This window comes from Gobius niger, assembly GCF_951799975.1.
Source record: "Gobius niger genome assembly, chromosome: 18".
Classification (NCBI taxonomy): Eukaryota; Metazoa; Chordata; class Actinopteri; order Gobiiformes; family Gobiidae; genus Gobius; species Gobius niger.
In genome coordinates this window covers 2,181,977-2,201,069 of record NC_136869.1, presented here as the reverse complement: position 1 = coordinate 2,201,069, position 19,093 = coordinate 2,181,977, and the positions used below count along the sequence as shown (strand labels likewise).

The window sequence follows — 19,093 nt, the reverse complement described above, 5'->3', positions numbered from 1 at the left end:
AATTAATAAAATGTTCCCAAATTCTCCTATTTTTTCCTTATTTTTTTGCCAACTTAAAAAAATAAAATAAATAACCAATTTTCCCAATAAAAAAAAAGTCCCCCTTTTATCATTTTTTTTCCAACTTGTGCTTCATTTTTTAATCTTAAATATAAAGATTATTATTTCTGTTCCTGCTTTCTTTTATTTTGTCGATTCCAGACCGGTTTCCTGTAACGGCCCCCAGCCCGAGTCTTGGTCAAAAACCTTTTAAAAAATATAAATATAAATTAAATATATCTTTGCTTTGGTCACAGGTTCCGGTCCAGCCACTGGATGTAGCGCCTCATGCTCCGCCTCCCGACCTCCGACCTCATGGGCAGGTTGGCGAACACCATGCAGCCGTGGAAACCGTCGTCGTAGTGATCGCTGGTCACGGCCACGCCCGCCTCCCGGAGCCGCCGCGCGTACATGAGGCCGTCGTCGCGCAGCACGTCGAACTCGCAGGTCATGACGTAGGCCGGGGGGGCGCGGGCCAGCACGGCGGCGTCGGCCAGGAGCGGCGCCGCGCGGGCGTCCAGGAACACGGGGTTGGGGTCGGCCTCGGCGGCGCCCGCGGGGGGGAGCGCGGTGTAGTGTTTGCGGACGGCGGCGGGCACCAGGGACGTCCAGTCGATCTTGCCCCGCGTGGAGGCGTCCAGGAGCGAGCTGTGGGCGTTGGTCAGCACGTGCGGCTCCAGGGCGGCGCTGGCGTTCAGGTACTGCAGCCAGAAGCGCGCCATCACGTGGCGGTACAGGATGGGCACGGCCTGGTTCTGCTGGTACGACGACGTGTGGAAGTCCAGCGCCTGCAGCACCGGGTAGACCAGCGCCTGCAGCGAGAAGCGAGCGGGGGGGGCGGCGTCCGAGGAGAGCTGCGGGACACACACGGGAGCGCGTCACACGGGAACACGGGAGCACGGGAACACGTCATACAGGCACACGGGCATTTAGCAAGCCGGCTAGTCCGTTAGCCGGCTAAACCCCTTAACTCCCACCTGAACCGAGCACATTTTCTCCAGTTTGGCTTTACCCCAGTCCAAAAGCTTCTGGAAAAAAGCTGTGGAAATGGCAACAAAACTGATGATGGAACAATGATGGAAATGTGACAAAAAAGTGAGAAAACATTGGCAAAAAATTAACAAAAAATTGACGAAAAAATGACAAAAAATTGACAAAAAAATGACAAAAAAATGACAAAAAATGTAACAAAAAAAAGTGAGAAAGTGAGAAAACATTGACAAAAACATGACGAAGAATGGATAAAAAAGTGGCAAAAATGTCACAAGAAATTTAAAAAAAATTGACGAAAAAAAATGGACAAAAGAGACAAAAAAATGACAAAAAATTAATAAAAATGTAACAAAAGAAATGACAAAAATTTGATAAAAAATTGACAAAAAAAAAAAAAAGGTGACAAAAATGTGACGAAAAATTGATGAAAAAGTGGAAAAAATGTCACAAGAAATTAACAAAAAATAGACGAAAAAATGACCCCCCCAAAAAAGACAAAAATATTACAAAAAATGTGACAAAAAATGACAGAAAAAAAAGACAAAAAGTTAAAAAAAAGAGTTGAATACCCAACAAAAAAATGATGGGAAAAAAATCTGATGACGTGAGGAAAACGATCCTCTCGGTTCAGGCGGGAGTTAAGGGGTTAATGTGGTTAATGTGTTAATGTGGTTTTCCTATAGCCACTAGCCTCAAATTATGAATGAATCCAGATGTTTCCAGCTTTTGTCCACATTTAGGTCAAAGCCTCGTTAGGAATCATTAACAAATGTACAGACAAAAACCATTCATCATTTACAGGATATTTCAAGCTTTGACAGAAATTTTGAAGGACATCCATCGTTTTGACAGATTGAAAATCAATCATTAAAATAAAGCTGCAGCTGCTCTTTTTCACATCACTGTTTAACACCGCATGGTTTCGCTTTGTATTTCACACGGAAACTAAACAGCTGTTCAGTGCCATGATCGTTCTGACATCGGAGCTGAGAGCGCATGGATTTGGATAAACACATGAAGGTGAAGAGCCTGATGATGCAAACTGCTTAAACTGTCCTGTTCTTCCACAGTTGATAATTTAATCAGTCAATGTTCATGCTCATATTACACGAATACAAATGCAAATAGAGCTTATTAATCTTCTCAATTTAAACATAGTGCTTAAAGGGACAGGCCACTGTTTTTTTCCAGACTGATATGTTCTTAGACGAGTTGATGTGTACCTGTCTGGACTTTGTGTGTGCCCTCAGTCACGCAAAACGACCAAAGATGTTGTTAGCATTTGGCCTCTCCCAGTGTATTCCTATAGCTGCAAACGGGGGTGAAGTTGGAAGCGACCGAGCTCTTCAAAGACCAAACAGGTCCGGATCAACTCGTCTAAGCTCAGGTAAGAACCACAGATATAATATAATAAAGATGAGCGGGTCATTCAGCCTCATTCCTTGAAGGTTCCCGAGTCCTGTGTGAACCTTAATGGCCGCTCTGGCTCCTCCTACGCAGCCTGTGCCTTAAAGGGGCAAAAAGGCGGGAAGCCCTGCGCTCAAGGGGTGGGCGGAGCCTCCAGAGCTCCAGAGTTTGATTGACAGGCTCTGGAGCCAGTCAATGCACTGAAAATTGGGCTATACAAAACCATTAAACTTGAAACTTGAAACTTGAAAATGCTTCCAAACTTCCGGCTAATAATCTAAAAACAGAGTGGTTAAAAAGATTTCCCCTCCCCCAGCGTGGTCACGTGGGTCACATGGGTCATAGAGATTTTTAGAAAAAGAAAAACTCTTTGGAGCCAGACTTTTAAGCCGTTATTGGGACGTTTGAAGTCCCATTAGAATCAATGCCTCCAAGTGTCTCGTGGAGTCGCCCCTGGCCACCAGGGGGCGATGTTACAGCCATGTCAGCTCCAAGGACCAGACAGAAGCAAGAACATATCACAGTATGGAAGAACGGTGGCCTGTTCCTTTAAGCTTTGTGTTAAAATTGAGAAAAGTAATTGTTAGTGTAATGTGAGCATTAATTTTGACTGATTAAATCGTCCTCCTTTGAGACTTTTATGCAAAAGAGTTTGAACACATTTCTGTTTGAGAATTCTGTTCAGATCATTAGTTTAACTCCTTCATCCTCTCACATTTTTAACATAAAAGGGAGAGGAATTCATGATGGATGAAAATATCTCATGATGTTTTTTTTTATGACGTTGAGAAATGATCCTTAGGAGGTTTTACTTTAGATTAGTGGTGGGTCTGTTATGGCTTTTATAATTAATCACAATTAATGGCAGTTAATCATCATTTATGGTGAAAGGGTTCTTCTAATGGTATCAGGCTCCATCATCAGTGGGCGGAGCCGTCATTACCGTCTGAGCGACCGCGGCCGCCAGGTTTCCTCCGGCGCTGTCCCCGGAGATGCAGAGTCGCCCCGGGTCCAAACCCAACTGTTCCCGAGTGTGGGCGGAGACGAAGGCGCGAGCGGCCGCCAGCGCGTCCTCGTACTGCGCCGGGAAAACCCACTCCGGCGCCAAACCGTAACTGAGGACGAGAGAGAGGAACATTAACCGTAACTGAGGACGAGAGAGAGGAACATTAACCGTAACTGAGGACGAGAGAGAGGAACATTAACCATAACTGAGGACGAGAGAGAGAGGAACATTAACCATAACTGAGGACGAGAGAGAGGAACATTAACCATAACTGAGGACCAGAGAGAGAGGAACATTAACCATAACTGAGGACGAGAGAGAGGAACATTAACCATAACTGAGGACCAGAGAGAGAGGAACATTAACCATAACTGAGGACGAGAGAGAGAGGAACATTAACCGTAACTGAGGACCAGAGAGAGGAACATTAACCATAACTGAGGACGAGAGAGAGAGGAACATTAACCATAACTGAGGACGAGAGAGAGGAACATTAACCATAACTGAGGACGAGAGAGAGGAACATTAACCATAACTGAGGACGAGAGAGAGAGGAACATTAACCATAACTGAGGACCAGAGAGAGAGGAACATTAACCATAACTGAGGACCAGAGAGAGAGGAACATTAACCATAACTGAGGACGAGAGAGAGGAACATTAACCATAACTGAGGACGAGAGAGAGAGGAACATTAACCATAACTGAGGACGAGAGAGAGGAACATTAACCATAACTGAGGACCAGAGAGAGAGGAACATTAACCATAACTGAGGACGAGAGAGAGGAACATTAACCATAACTGAGGACCAGAGAGAGAGGAACATTAACCATAACTGAGGACGAGAGAGAGGAACATTAACCATAACTGAGGACGAGAGAGAGAGGAACATTAACCATAACTGAGGACGAGAGAGAGGAACATTAACCATAACTGAGGACGAGAGAGAGGAACATTAACCATAACTGAGGACCAGAGAGAGAGGAACATTAACCATAACTGAGGACGAGAGAGAGGAACATTAACCATAACTGAGGACGAGAGAGAGAGGAACATTAACCATAACTGAGGACCAGAGAGAGAGGAACATTAACCGTAACTGAGGACCAGAGAGAGGAACATTAACCGTAACTGAGGACCAGAGAGAGGAACATTAACCATAACTGAGGACGAGAGAGAGGAACATTAACCATAACTGAGGACGAGAGAGAGAGGAACATTAACCATAACTGAGGACCAGAGAGAGAGGAACATTAACCATAACTGAGGACGAGAGAGAGAGGAACATTAACCATAACTGAGGACGAGAGAGAGGAACATTAACCATAACTGAGGACCAGAGAGAGAGGAACATTAACCATAACTGAGGACGAGAGAGAGGAACATTAACCATAACTGAGGACCAGAGAGAGGAACATTAACCATAACTGAGGACGAGAGAGAGGAACATTAACCATAACTGAGGACCAGAGAGAGAGGAACATTAACCATAACTGAGGACGAGAGAGAGGAACATTAACCATAACTGAGGACCAGAGAGAGGAACATTAACCATAACTGAGGACCAGAGAGAGGAACATTAACCATAACTGAGGACGAGAGAGAGGAACATTAACCATAACTGAGGACGAGAGAGAGGAACATTAACCATAACTGAGGACGAGAGAGAGGAACATTAACCATAACTGAGGACGAGAGAGAGGAACATTAACCATAACTGAGGACGAGAGAGAGGAACATTAACCATAACTGAGGACCAGAGAGAGGAACATTAACCATAACTGAGGACGAGAGAGAGGAACATTAACCATAACTGAGGACCAGAGAGAGGAACATTAACCATAACTGAGGACGAGAGAGAGGAACATTAACCATAACTGAGGACCAGAGAGAGAGGAACATTAACCATAACTGAGGACGAGAGAGAGGAACATTAACCATAACTGAGGACCAGAGAGAGGAACATTAACCATAACTGAGGACCAGAGAGAGGAACATTAACCATAACTGAGGACGAGAGAGAGGAACATTAACCATAACTGAGGACGAGAGAGAGGAACATTAACCATAACTGAGGACGAGAGAGAAGAACATTAACCGTAGCTGAGGACGAGAGAGAGGAACATTAACCATAACTGAGGACGAGAGAGAGGAACATTAACCATAACTGAGGACCAGAGAGAGGAACATTAACCATAACTGAGGACGAGAGAGAGGAACATTAACCATAACTGAGGACGAGAGAGAAGAACATTAACCATAACTGAGGACCAGAGAGAGGAACATTAACCATAACTGAGGACCAGAGAGAAGAACATTAACCATAACTGAGGACCAGAGAGAAGAACATTAACCATAACTGAGGACGAGAGAGAGGAACATTAACCGTAACTGAGGACCAGAGAGAGGAACATTAACCGTAACTGAGGACGAGAGAGAGGAACATTAACCATAACTGAGGACGAGAGAGAGGAACATTAACCATAACTGAGGACCAGAGAGAGGAACATTAACCGTAACTGAGGACCAGAGAGAGGAACATTAACCATAACTGAGGGCGAGAGAGAGGAACATTAACCGTAACTGAGGACGAGAGAGAGAGGAACATTAACCATAACTGAGGACCAGAGAGAGAGGAACATTAACCATAACTGAGGGCGAGAGAGAGGAACATTAACCATAACTGAGGACCAGAGAGAGAGGAACATTAACCATAACTGAGGACCAGAGAGAGGAACATTAACCGTAACTGAGGGCGAGAGAGAGGAACATTAACCATAACTGAGGACCAGAGAGAGAGGAACATTAACCATAACTGAGGACGAGAGAGAGGAACATTAACCGTAACTGAGGGCGAGAGAGAGGAACATTAACCATAACTGAGGACGAGAGAGAGGAACATTAACCGTAACTGAGGACCAGAGAGAGAGGAACATTAACCATAACTGAGGACCAGAGAGAGGAACATTAACCATAACTGAGGACCAGAGAGAGGAACATTAACCATAACTGAGGACCAGAGAGAGAGGAACATTAACCATAACTGAGGACCAGAGAGAGAGGAACATTAACCATAACTGAGGACCAGAGAGAGAGGAACATTAACCATAACTGAGGACCAGAGAGAGAGGAACATTAACCATAACTGAGGACCAGAGAGAGGAACATTAACCATAACTGAGGACCAGAGAGAGGAACATTAACCATAACTGAGGACCAGAGAGAGGAACATTAACCATAACTGAGGACGAGAGAGAGGAACATTAACCATAACTGAGGACCAGAGAGAGAGGAACATTAACCATAACTGAGGACCAGAGAGAGGAACATTAACCATAACTGAGGACCAGAGAGAGGAACATTAACCGTAACTGAGGACCAGAGAGAGGAACATTAACCATAACTGAGGACCAGAGAGAGGAACATTAACCATAACTGAGGACCAGAGAGAGGAACATTAACCGTAACTGAGGACCAGAGAGAGGAACATTAACCATAACTGAGGACCAGAGAGAGAGGAACATTAACCATAACTGAGGACCAGAGAGAGGAACATTAACCATAACTGAGGACGAGAGAGAGAGGAACATTAACCGTAACTGAGGACCAGAGAGAGGAACATTAACCATAACTGAGGACCAGAGAGAGAGGAACATTAACCGTAACTGAGGACCAGAGAGAGGAACATTAACCGTAACTGAGGACCAGAGAGAGGAACATTAACCATAACTGAGGACCAGAGAGAGGAACATTAACCGTAACTGAGGACCAGAGAGAGGAACATTAACCGTAACTGAGGACCAGAGAGAGGAACAATAACCGTAACTGAGGACCAGAGAGAGGAACATTAACCATAACTGAGGACCAGAGAGAGGAACATTAACCGTAACTGAGGACCAGAGAGAGGAACATTAACCGTAACTGAGGACCAGAGAGAGGAACATTAACCGTAACTGAGGACCAGAGAGAGAGGAACATTAACCGTAACTGAGGACGAGAGAGAGGAACATTAACCATAACTGAGGACCAGAGAGAGGAACATTAACCATAACTGAGGACCAGAGAGAGAGGAACATTAACCGTAACTGAGGACCAGAGAGAGAGTAACATTAACCGTAACTGAGGACCAGAGAGAGGAACATTAACCGTAACTGAGGACGAGAGAGGAACATTAACCATAACTGAGGACGAGAGAGGAACATTAACCATGACTGAGGACCAGAGAGAGGAACATTAACCGTAACTGAGGACGAGAGAGAGAGGAACATTAACCATAACTGAGGACGAGAGAGAGGAACATTAACCATAACTGAGGACGAGAGAGAGGAACATTAACCGTAACTGAGGACGAGAGAGAGGAACATTAACCATAACTGAGGACCAGAGAGAGGAACATTAACCATAACTGAGGACCAGAGAGAGAGGAACATTAACCATAACTGAGGACCAGAGAGAGGAACATTAACCATAACTGAGGACGAGAGAGAGAGGAACATTAACCATAACTGAGGACGAGAGAGAGAGGAACATTAACCATAACTGAGGACGAGAGAGAGAGAGGAACATTAACCATAACTGAGGACGAGAGAGGAACATTAACCATAACTGAGGACGAGAGAGAGAGGAACATTAACCATAACTGAGGATGAGAGAGAGAGGAACATTAACCATAACTGAGGACGAGAGAGAGAGGAACATTAACCATAACTGAGGACGAGAGAGAGGAACATTAACCATAACTGAGGACCAGAGAGAGGAACATTAACCATAACTGAGGACGAGAGAGAGAGGAACATTAACCATAACTGAGGACGAGAGAGAGGAACATTAACCATAACTGAGGACGAGAGAGAGGAACATTAACCATAACTGAGGACGAGAGAGAGAGGAACATTAACCATAACTGAGGACGAGAGAGAGGAACATTAACCATAACTGAGGACGAGAGAGAGAGGAACATTAACCGTAACTGAGGACGAGAGAGAGGAACATTAACCATAACTGAGGACGAGAGAGAGGAACATTAACCATAACTGAGGACGAGAGAGAGAGGAACATTAACCATAACTGAGGACGAGAGAGAGGAACATTAACCATAACTGAGGACGAGAGAGAGGAACATTAACCATAACTGAGGACGAGAGAGAGGATCATTAACCGTAACTGAGGACGAGAGAGAGGAACATTAACCATAACTGAGGACGAGAGAGAGAGGAACATTAACCATAACTGAGGACGAGAGAGAGGAACATTAACCATAACTGAGGACGAGAGAGAGGAACATTAACCATAACTGAGGACCAGAGAGAGAGGAACATTAACCATAACTGAGGACGAGAGAGAGGAACATTAACCGTAACTGAGGACCAGAGAGAGGAACATTAACCATAACTGAGGGCGAGAGAGAGGAACATTAACCATAACTGAGGACGAGAGAGAGGAACATTAACCATAACTGAGGACGAGAGAGAGGAACATTAACCATAACTGAGGACGAGAGAGAGGAACATTAACCATAACTGAGGACGAGAGAGAGGAACATTAACCATAACTGAGGACGAGAGAGAGGAACATTAACCATAACTGAGGACGAGAGAGAGGAACATTAACCATAACTGAGGACGAGAGAGAGGAACATTAACCATAACTGAGGACGAGAGAGAGGAACATTAACCGTAACTGAGGACGAGAGAGAGGAACATTAACCATAACTGAGGACGAGAGAGAGGAACATTAACCATAACTGAGGACGAGAGAGAGAGGAACATTAACCATAACTGAGGACGAGAGAGAGGAACATTAACCATAACTGAGGACGAGAGAGAGGAACATTAACCATAACTGAGGACGAGAGAGAGAGGAACATTAACCATAACTGAGGACCAGAGAGAGAGGAACATTAACCATAACTGAGGACCAGAGAGAGGAACATTAACCATAACTGAGGACCAGAGAGAGGAACATTAACCATAACTGAGGACCAGAGAGAGGAACATTAACCATAACTGAGGACCAGAGAGAGAGGAACATTAACCATAACTGAGGACGAGAGAGAGGAACATTAACCGTAACTGAGGACGAGAGAGAGGAACATTAACCATAACTGAGGACCAGAGAGAGAGGAACATTAACCATAACTGAGGACCAGAGAGAGAGGAACATTAACCATAACTGAGGACCAGAGAGAGAGGAACATTAACCATAACTGAGGACCAGAGAGAGGAACATTAACCATAACTGAGGACGAGGAAAACAGGAACAAATAAACATATCAACACATTATAACTCTCTGTAAGTGTGAACACGTGTGTAAACTCACTCCACAGACACGACCACAGCGTCCAGATCCTCGGACATTTGCCGACAGAGAAGGTCATAGGATCGCATCCCTGTCACATGATATAAAAACACATTACAGCTTAGAATCTCCTTAAGGACAGAGGTTTGGTCTGTGTGTGGAGAGTCAGACTCACGCGCGCTGCCCAGGGCCCAGCCTCCTCCGTGGAAGTACAGCACCCCCCTCCTCGGACGCTCCTCCCCCCGCGGAGAGAACACCCGGACCGGGACGCCGCCCAGCGAGGAGTCGCTCACCGTCAGGGCGGGGCAGGAGCGGGCGGGCACCTCCTCCACCAGCGCCACCAGCCAGTTCAGCAGGTGCACCCTGTGGACGAGGCCCAGGCCGTGCAGCACGTCGCCCTGGGGAGATAATACACTTTCTACTCAAATACATTTATATAATACACACTCTGTGACCTGTAGGAGGCGCTGTGCAGATGCGCTGTCAACGCCACTGACTCACAACAGGGAAAACAGGACAAGTTTTAAAGTTTTTGAAGTTATTTTCCTCATACATTTGTACTTTCTGCTTTAAATACTTTAACCTCTTAACTCCCGCCTGAACCGAGAGGATCTTTTTCCTCACGTCATCAGATTTTTTTTCCATCATTTTTTCTTGGGTGTTCAACTCATTTTAGTAACTTTTTTGTCATTTTTTGTCAATTTTTTGTAATTTTTTTGTCAATTTTTTGTCACATTTTTGTAATTTTTTCGTCAATTTTTTTTGTCATTTTTTTCGTCAATTTTTTGTTATTTTTTCGTCATTTTTTGTCAATTTTCTGTCATTTTTCGTCAATTTTTTATCACATTTTTTGTCTTTTTTTTGCTACATTTGGTCATTTTTTTGGTCATTTTTTGTCACTTTTTTCATTTTTTCGTAAATTTTGTATCAATTTTTTTTTCATTTTTTCGTCAATTTTTTGTCACATTTTTGTCTTTTTTTTGTCCATTTTTTGTTTTTTTGTCATTTTTTGTCACTTTTTTCATTTTGTCGTCAATTTCTTATCACATTTTTGCAATTTTTTTTAAATTTTCTGTAATTTTTCGTCATTTTTTTATCACATATTTGTCTTTTTTTTGCTACATTTTTGTAATTTTTTTGTCACATTTTTTGTAAATTTTCTGTCATTTTTTGACATTTTTCTTGTGACATTTTTGCCACTTTTTCATCAATTTTTTGTCACTTTCTTGTCAATGTTTTCTCACTTTTTTGTCACATTTCCATCATTGTTTTAGTCTCAGTTTTGTTGCTTTTTGGACTGGGGTGAAGCCAAACTGGAGAACATGTGCTCGGTTCAGGCGGGAGTTAAGGGGTTAAGAACATATGAAACATAAAGACACATTTTTTTGCTAAAACACAGACCCGTCGGCTGAAACCCCGTCTAGTTAGAGTCATAAATGTTGTCGTAGACTCGTCGCAGTGTCACATGTTCCCTCCTATCAAATAAACAAATGTTCTTTTCTTCATTCAAATGCAAAAATGCAGATGTTTTTTCTTACACATCTCAGACTTATTTAATGAAAACGTGACTTATTTCTAGATTAAATAACAAAGTATCTGGTAATATGAGTCCTCTCAGATTAGATCAACGTCAAAGCGTGTTCTTTAAGGCTTTGTGTCCAGGCTCTGAACGATAAGAGCCTCGACCTTGAGCCTAGTTCCATATCTCCCGGAGCATCACCTTCGGCCTCTGCTGCTGATCCAGCGTTAACGGAAAAATGAGGCCTGACCTGAAGGAGCCGTCCCTGCAGCAGCAGCAGCAGCAGCAGCAGCAGCAGCAGCAGCGTGTGGGCCTGTGGGCGTGTGGGCGTGTGGACGGGAACAGCCAGTTTATTCACACTCTAATCTCTGGGCTCGTCTCTTTTGTGATGAACAGGTTTCAGAGGAACGGCTCAGTTAGACAGAGCTTTGTCTCTTTCACAAAACTCATTGATTAATGTTGTTACTGTGAGACCAAGGTCACAGTAACGACATTTTCTTTAACCTCTTAACCCCCACCTGAACGGATCCCATTTTCTCCAGTTTGGCTTTACCCTAATCAAAAAGCTTCTTGGGGAAAGAAGGACAAAAACAGCCACAAAAAATGAGAAGAAAACAAGGATGTAAAAGCAACAAACGTGACAAAAACTCAACAAAAAAAGTGACAAAAATTCAACAAAAATGTGACAAAAATTCTACAAAAAAAGTGACAAAAATTCAACAAAAAAGTGACAAAAAAGTGACAAAAATTCTACAAAAATGTGACAAAAACTCAACAAAAAAGTGACAAAAAATCAACAAAAAAGTGATAAAAAATCAACCAAAGAGTGATAAAAAATCAACCAAAAATGTGACAAAAACAACAAAAAATGACCAAAACTCAGCAAAAAAGTGACCAAAAAAAATATTAAAGAGGTGACACAACACAGCAACAACGCGAGGAAAAAGATCATTTTTGTGGGTCTTAGCTTTCAAATGAGGTGTTACACATTCGGTTTAGGCGGGTTTAGAGGTTCAGAGATCACAGACTCCTCTGGTGACTCCGGGTGTTTTTGAATAAACTCTGGTGGATTAAATATAATAATTGTGCCTCTAAGGGTAAGTTTAACAACATAATCTCAGTCAGTTTGTCCCTGGTCCTTTCATCAGAGCGATGGAGTCACTAAAGCGTCAGAGTCAGTGTTTAAAACATGAAATCCTTTAACAAAACAGCTCATTGTTAAAGCCTGGTGCACTTTGTGATACTGACCAGACTAAGAACAAGGCCCTTAAACCAACAACACACCTTAAAGCCATCAGTGACTGAGCAACAACTCTGCACTATGTTAGTTCACTTTAGCCGAGGCTTTTTGGTCTCATGTAGAAAACATCATATTGCACCTAAAATAAGGATTCATTTACACAGGCCGCTCCAAATGTAATGCTTTTTAATGTCATTTTAATGCCACAAATGTTCAAATCTGTGCATATTTTATTTAAGATTTGCTGAAAAATTCCATAAGACAATTTAGTTGAACTTTGACAGTAAAAATAGTTTGATTAATGCCAGTGTGAATCGAATTTAATGCTTTTTAATGCCCCCTTAAACTCTGTAACTTAACTTTTTAAGCCCCCGCCAGACCCGAGCACATTTTCCCCAGCTCGGCTTTACCCAAATCTAAAAGCTTCCGGGAAACAGCGTCAAAATAGAGACGAAAGCGTGCTGCAAAAGCAACAAAAACACAACAACAACACAATGAAAAGGCCTGTTGTGATGTAGGTTTCCATTACAGAAGCTTAGATCTGGTTATGTAACACTGGACTGGAGAAAATGTGCTCGTTTAAGGCACGCGGTCAAAGCTTAACGTCAAATATTCCTAATTCCATTATTCACTTATGTCATTTCCCGCAGCACTTCCGCCTACGTCAACATTTTACAAAACATTTCTTGGATAAAACTTACTTTGTTTGTTTTCACAGGCAGATAGAGCCAAGGAAAAAAGTTACAAAAACTTACTGACCTGTCACGATCAGGGCCGGACTTAAGTAAAATGGGCCCCGGGGTTGAAGTTTTTTCAGGGCCCCCAAAAAACAATCAATATTTATTTATACAGAGCCATAACAACATCTGTACATGTGCTGTCTGTCTGTCGGATTTCTCTCTCTCTACAATTAAAGGATAAATGAATTATATTTGAACATACAGAAGTAACAGTTTAACATAATGACCCCAGTTTGAGCTCCGTGGCCCTCGCGGAAGAACCTTTGCTACTGCCAGACTGGTGGGGGGGGCACATTTAAGAGGGGGTCTGGGGGTCCTCCACAGAGATGTTTTTATTTGTGACAAAAATTCAACAAAATGTGACAAAAATTCAACAAAAATTTAACAAAAAAGTGACAAAAATTCAACAAAAAAGTGACAAAAATTCAACAAAAAAGTGACAAAATTTCAACAAAAATGTGACAAAAATTCTACAAAAAAGTGACAAAAATTCTACAAAAAAGTGACAAAAATTCAACAAAAAAGTGACAAAAATTCAACAAAAATTCTACAAAAAAATGACAAAAATTCTACAAAAAAATGACAAAAATTCTACAAAAAAATGACAAAAATTCTACAAAAAAGTGACAAAAATTCAACAAAAATGTGACAAAAATTCAACAAAAATTCTACAAAAAAATGACAAAAATTCTACTAAAAAGTGACAAAAATTGAAAAAAATGTGACAAAATTTCAACAAAAATGTGACAAAATTTCAACAAAAATGTGACAAAAATTCAACAAAAATGTGACAAAAATTCAACAAAAAAGTGACAAAAATTCTACAAAAAAATGACAAAAATTCAACAAAAAAGTGACAAAAATTCTACAAAAAAGTGACAAAAATTCAAAAAAATGTGACAAAATTTCAACAAAAATGTGACAAAAATTCTACAAAAAAGTGACAAAAATTCTACAAAAAAGTGACAAAAATTCAACAAAAAAGTGACAAAAATTCAACAAAAAAGTGACAAAAATTCAACAAAAATTCTACAAAAAAATGACAAAAATTCTACAAAAAAATGACAAAAATTCTACAAAAAAGTGACAAAAATTCAACAAAAATGTGACAAAAATTCAACAAAAATTCTACAAAAAAATGACAAAAATTCTACTAAAAAGTGACAAAAATTGAAAAAAATGTGACAAAATTTCAACAAAAATGTGACAAAAATTCAACAAAAATGTGACAAAAATTCAACAAAAAAGTGACAAAAATTCTACAAAAAAATGACAAAAATTCAACAAAAAAGTGACAAAAATTCAACAAAAAAGTGACAAAAATTCAAAAAAATGTGACAAAATTTCAACAAAAATGTGACAAAAATTCTACAAAAAAGTGACAAAAATTCAACAAAAAAGTGACAAAAATTCAACAAAAAAGTGACAAAAATTCAACAAAAAAGTGACAAAAATTCAACAAAAAAGTGACAAAAATTCAAAAAAATGTGACAAAATTTCAACAAAAATGTGACAAAAATTCAACAAAAAAGTGACAAAAATTCAACAAAAAAGTGACAAAAATTCAACAAAAAAGTGACAAAAATTCAAAAAAATGTGACAAAATTTCAACAAAAAAGTGACAAAAATTCAACAAAAAAGTGACAAAAATTCAACAAAAATGTGACAAATATTCAACAAAAAAGTGACAAAAATTCAAGAAAAAAGTGACAAAAATTCAAGAAAAAAGTGACAAAAATTCTACAAAAAAGTGACAAAAATTCAACAAAAATGTGACAAAAATTCAACAAAAAAGTGACAAAAAAGTGACAAAAATTCTACAAAAAAATGACAAAAATTCAACAAAAATGTGACAAAAATTAAACAAAAAAGTGACAAAAAAGTGACAAAAATTCTACAAAAAAATGACAAAAATTCTACAAAAAAGTGACAAAAATTCTACAAAAAAATGACAAAAATTCTACAAAAAAGTGACAAAAATTCAACTAAAAAGTGACAAAAATTCAACAAAAATGTGACAAAAATTCAACAAAAAAGTGACAAAAAAGTGACAAAAATTCTACAAAAAAATGACAAAAATTCAACAAAAATGTGACAAAAATTAAACAAAAATGTGACAAAAATTCAACAAAAAAGTGACAAAAAAGTGACAAAAATTCTACAAAAAAATGACAAAAATTCAACAAAAATGTGACAAAAATTAAACAAAAAAGTGACAAAAAAGTGACAAAAATTCTACAAAAAAATGACAAAAATTCTACAAAAAAGTGACAAAAATTCTACAAAAAAATGACAAAAATTCTACAAAAAAGTGACAAAAATTCAACTAAAAAGTGACAAAAATTCAACAAAAATGTGACAAACATTTTAATGGTGTCCTTTCATGTCTTTTAACAGACCAACAGGTACGTATTATTTCCCAGTGTTAACTCAATGAAAATGGCTCAGACCTTGTTTAGACCTGGTTTAGTCCAGGTTTATTCTCAGGTAAAAAAAAATCATGTGATAAAAGTGAGGGAGTCTTCAAAGAGAGAGGGAACTCGTTTACTGCCCACACTGAGCATTTTTCTCCGTGTGCCCAGGGGCCCATTAACGTCTTAACCGACAACTGAACTGAGCCACTCAGATCGAAAAGCTTCTTCAACAAAGCGGCAAAAAGGATGAAAACAAAATGGTGACAAAAATAGTGATTAAAATGTGATAAAAAGATGCAACAAAAACACAACAAAAAAATTACAAACTATGAAAAGTGGCAAAAATGCAATTTCAAAATATTACAAAAAATTGGCACAAAAAAAACAACAACAATTGATCAATAAAGCAATAAAAAAAGGGCCCCATAAAAAGCGACAAAAAAGAGTGACAGAAAAGTGGCGAAAAATTCTATTACAACACGGAAACAACGCAAGGAAAAAGATCCATTTAGATCAGTTTTGTAGGTCTTAGCTTTCAACTTTCAACTTCTAGATTGGGGTAAAACTGAAGTGGAGGAAATGCACTCGGTTAAGGAGAGAAGAGTTTAACTTTATCAGTCGCGGCTTCCCCGGTCTCTGTCCCCGTTCCTCCCCGCTGTCAGCTCCTCTTCCCCGGTCTCTGTCCCCGCTGTCCCCGCTCTCAGCGCCTCTTCCCCGGCCTCTGTCCCCGTTCCTCCCAGCTGTCAGCTCCTCTTTCCCCGGCCTCTGTCCCCGCTGTCAGCGCCTCTCCCCCGGTCTCTGTCCTCGTTCCTCCCCGCTGTCAGCGCCTCTTCTCCCGGCCTTTGTCCCCGGTCTTCCCTGCCTCTTCCCCGGTCTCTGTCCCCGTTCCTCCCCGCTGTCAGCTCCTCTTTCCCCGGCCTCTGTCCCCGCTGTCAGCGCCTCTTCTCCCGGCCTCTGTCCCCGGTCCTCCCCGCCTCTCCCCCGGTCTCTGTCCTCTTTCCTCCCCGCTGTCAGCTCCTCTTTCCCCGGCCTCTCCCCCCGGTCTCTGTCCCCGGTCCTCCCCGCTGTCAGCGCCTCTCCCCCCGGTCTCTGTCCCCGGTCCTCCCCGTCTCTTCCCCCGGCCTCTGCCCCCGCTGTCAGCGCCTCTTCCCCGGTGTCTGTCCCCGTTCCTCCCCGCTGTCAGCTCTTCTCCTCCCGGCCTCTGTCCCCGCTGTCCCCGGCCTCTGTCGCCGCCTCTCCCCCCGGTCCCTGTCCCCGTTCCTCCCCACCTCTTCCCCGGTGTCTGTCCCCGGTCCTCCCCGCCTCTCCCCCCGGCCTGTCCCGGGTCTCACCGCGGTCATGAAGCTCCTGAACAGCGCGTCCAGCAGCATCAGCTTCCAGGGCTCGCACACTCCCGGCGGCAGCGGCAGATACACGTAGTACGCGGCCGCGGACAGGAGCACGGCGGCGGCCACGCTCAGCCTCATGTCCCCGGGGTGAGCCTGTCCTCCGGGAGACTTAACCCCCGGTAATGTAACACATCCTCGGGACAGACCGGGGTTAAGACCTGCTGCCAAAGCCGCCCCGACCTGGAGCGGCTCAGCGACCTTTCAAAATAAAAGCCTCCAATGAAGTTCAGACGCGGCCGATAACCGCGGAACGAGGATTCGCGCTTTATTTTGAAACAGAGATTAAGGAAGTTGTGTAACCGTTGCGTAACGCTATGAATCCTGGGATATGTAGGCGACTGGTTTGTAAACACAGACGCACCGGACTACAAACATAAGAAAACAGCACAAAAAGCGGCAAAAAAAAGAAAAGAAAGTAAAATAGAGGGAAAAATGTAACTTAAAAGCAACTAAACCGTCCCGGAAACAATAAAGAAGCAACAAAAAGGCGGGAAAAAAGCAACTACAAAGCGATAAAACAACAAAAAAGCGACAAAAACATGACAAACGCGGCGACAAAAAAAAGTTTAGATCAGTTTTTGTAGCTTAAAGTAAAGTTGTGTAACCTTTGCGTCACGCTAAGCATCCTGGGAAATGTAGGCGACTGATTTGTAAACACTGTGACTCACTGGACTACAAACACATGAAACTAAGCAGGTTACTTTCAGAAACTACAAGGTCTTAGCTTTCAAATGAGGCAAAAAAAGCGACAATAAAGTAGCAAAAAAGCAAGAAAATAAACAAAGAAAGACGACAAAACACAGACAAAAAAGAAAGAAAATAAACAAAGAAAGAGACATAAAAGAAAGAAAATAGCGACAAACAAAGGAAACACTGTACATAGCTAAATGTAGTACAGTAGTAGTAGTAGTTCCTATGGGTCAGAGACACAATGGAATAACTTGTATTAGTACTTTTTAGTTACATAATGTAATAAGACATAACTCTAACCCTCACCTTAAGCCCTGAGGGTCTCGTGTTACATTAAGTACTTACAAAGTACTAATACACGTGATGTCACTGTGTCTCTGACCCATAGGAACAAGTCATTACACATTCTTACAGAGCACATTACATTGTACTACATTTAGTTAAGTACAATGTATCAAGGGTGCTGTCAAATAAAGTGATAACCACAAAAAGAGACAAAAAAGCAACAAAATAGCAAAAAAAAAAGTAAAGAAAATGCACAAAAATAGTCAAAAAAAATGCTTTTTAACAGTAGAGCTGAACGATGTGGACATTTCATATCTTGATACAACTATGGGTTTGGTGAAAACTATGCATTTTTCAGAAAAATAAAATCATACTAAAGAGTGCAGTTTTATTGATGAAAATCTATATCATTTATATCTCGCTTTTTCAATTTTAACCCCTTAACTCCCACCTGAACCGAGCACATTTTCTCCAGTTTGGCTTTACCCCAGTCCAAAAGCTTCTGGAAAAAACGTGTGAAAATAGCAACAAAATTGAGACGAAAACAATGATGGAAATGTGACAAAAAGGTGAGAAAACTAAGACAAAAAAGTGAGGAAAAATTGATGAAAAAGTGGCAAAAATGTCACAAGAAATTGACAAAAAATTGACGAAAAAATGACAAAAATGTGACGAAAAATTACAAAAATGTGACAAAAAATTGACAAAAATTATAAAAAAAAAATTGACAAAAATGTGATAAAAAATGACAAAAAAGACAAAAATGTGATTAAAAAAATTGACAAAAAATGGATAAAAAATTGACGAAAAAAATGACAAAAATATGACAAAAATATGACAAAAATGTGACACAATGTGATAAAAAATTGACAAAAAATGACAAAAATGTGACAAAAATGAGTTGAATACCCAACAAAAAAATGATGGAAACAAATCTGATGACGTGAGGAAAAAGATCCTCTCGGTTCAGGCGGGAGTTAAGAGGTTAATATCTTGAATGTCTTTCAGACCTACTAAACACTATAATTAGAGAAACACTTAAAACTGCATTCATAATATTTAAAGATTTGTAAC

General features: G+C 41.0%; 1 protein-coding gene across 2 annotated transcripts; it reads right to left on the bottom strand.

Moving 5' to 3' along the window:
• Positions 1-211: 211 nt before the first annotated feature.
• Positions 212-17,216, bottom strand: LOC306978053 (neutral cholesterol ester hydrolase 1-like). 2 transcript variants are annotated; one of them, XM_079576511.1, is made up of 6 exons: positions 17,161-17,202; positions 16,988-17,128; positions 9,919-10,141; positions 9,765-9,834; positions 3,383-3,554; positions 212-893 (listed from the first exon to the last, which is right to left on the bottom strand). In XM_079576511.1, the coding sequence occupies exons 2-6, from the start codon at positions 17,120-17,122 to the stop codon at positions 291-293; spliced, it is 1,203 nt and encodes a 400-aa protein (XP_079432637.1). In that variant the 5' UTR covers positions 17,123-17,128; positions 17,161-17,202; the 3' UTR covers positions 212-290. The 2 variants fall into 2 exon arrangements, with proteins under 2 accessions (XP_079432637.1, XP_079432636.1); XM_079576510.1 differs by having other exon boundaries at positions 16,988-17,216.
• Positions 17,217-19,093: the final 1,877 nt, after the last annotated feature.

Bases quoted from the DNA above. Each gene is read 5' to 3' on its own strand.
- LOC306978053 (XM_079576510.1), bottom strand. From the start codon at position 17,122: ATGAGGCTGAGCGTGGCCGCCGCCGTGCTCCTGTCCGCGGCCGCGTAC. The intron at 9,835-9,918 runs GTGAGTCTGACT...ATCATGTGACAG, and splicing joins CTGGGCCCTGGGCAGCGCGC to GGATGCGATCCTATGACCTT. The intron at 894-3,382 runs GTAATGACGGCT...TGTGTCCCGCAG, and splicing joins CGGCCGCGGTCGCTCAGACG to CTCTCCTCGGACGCCGCCCC.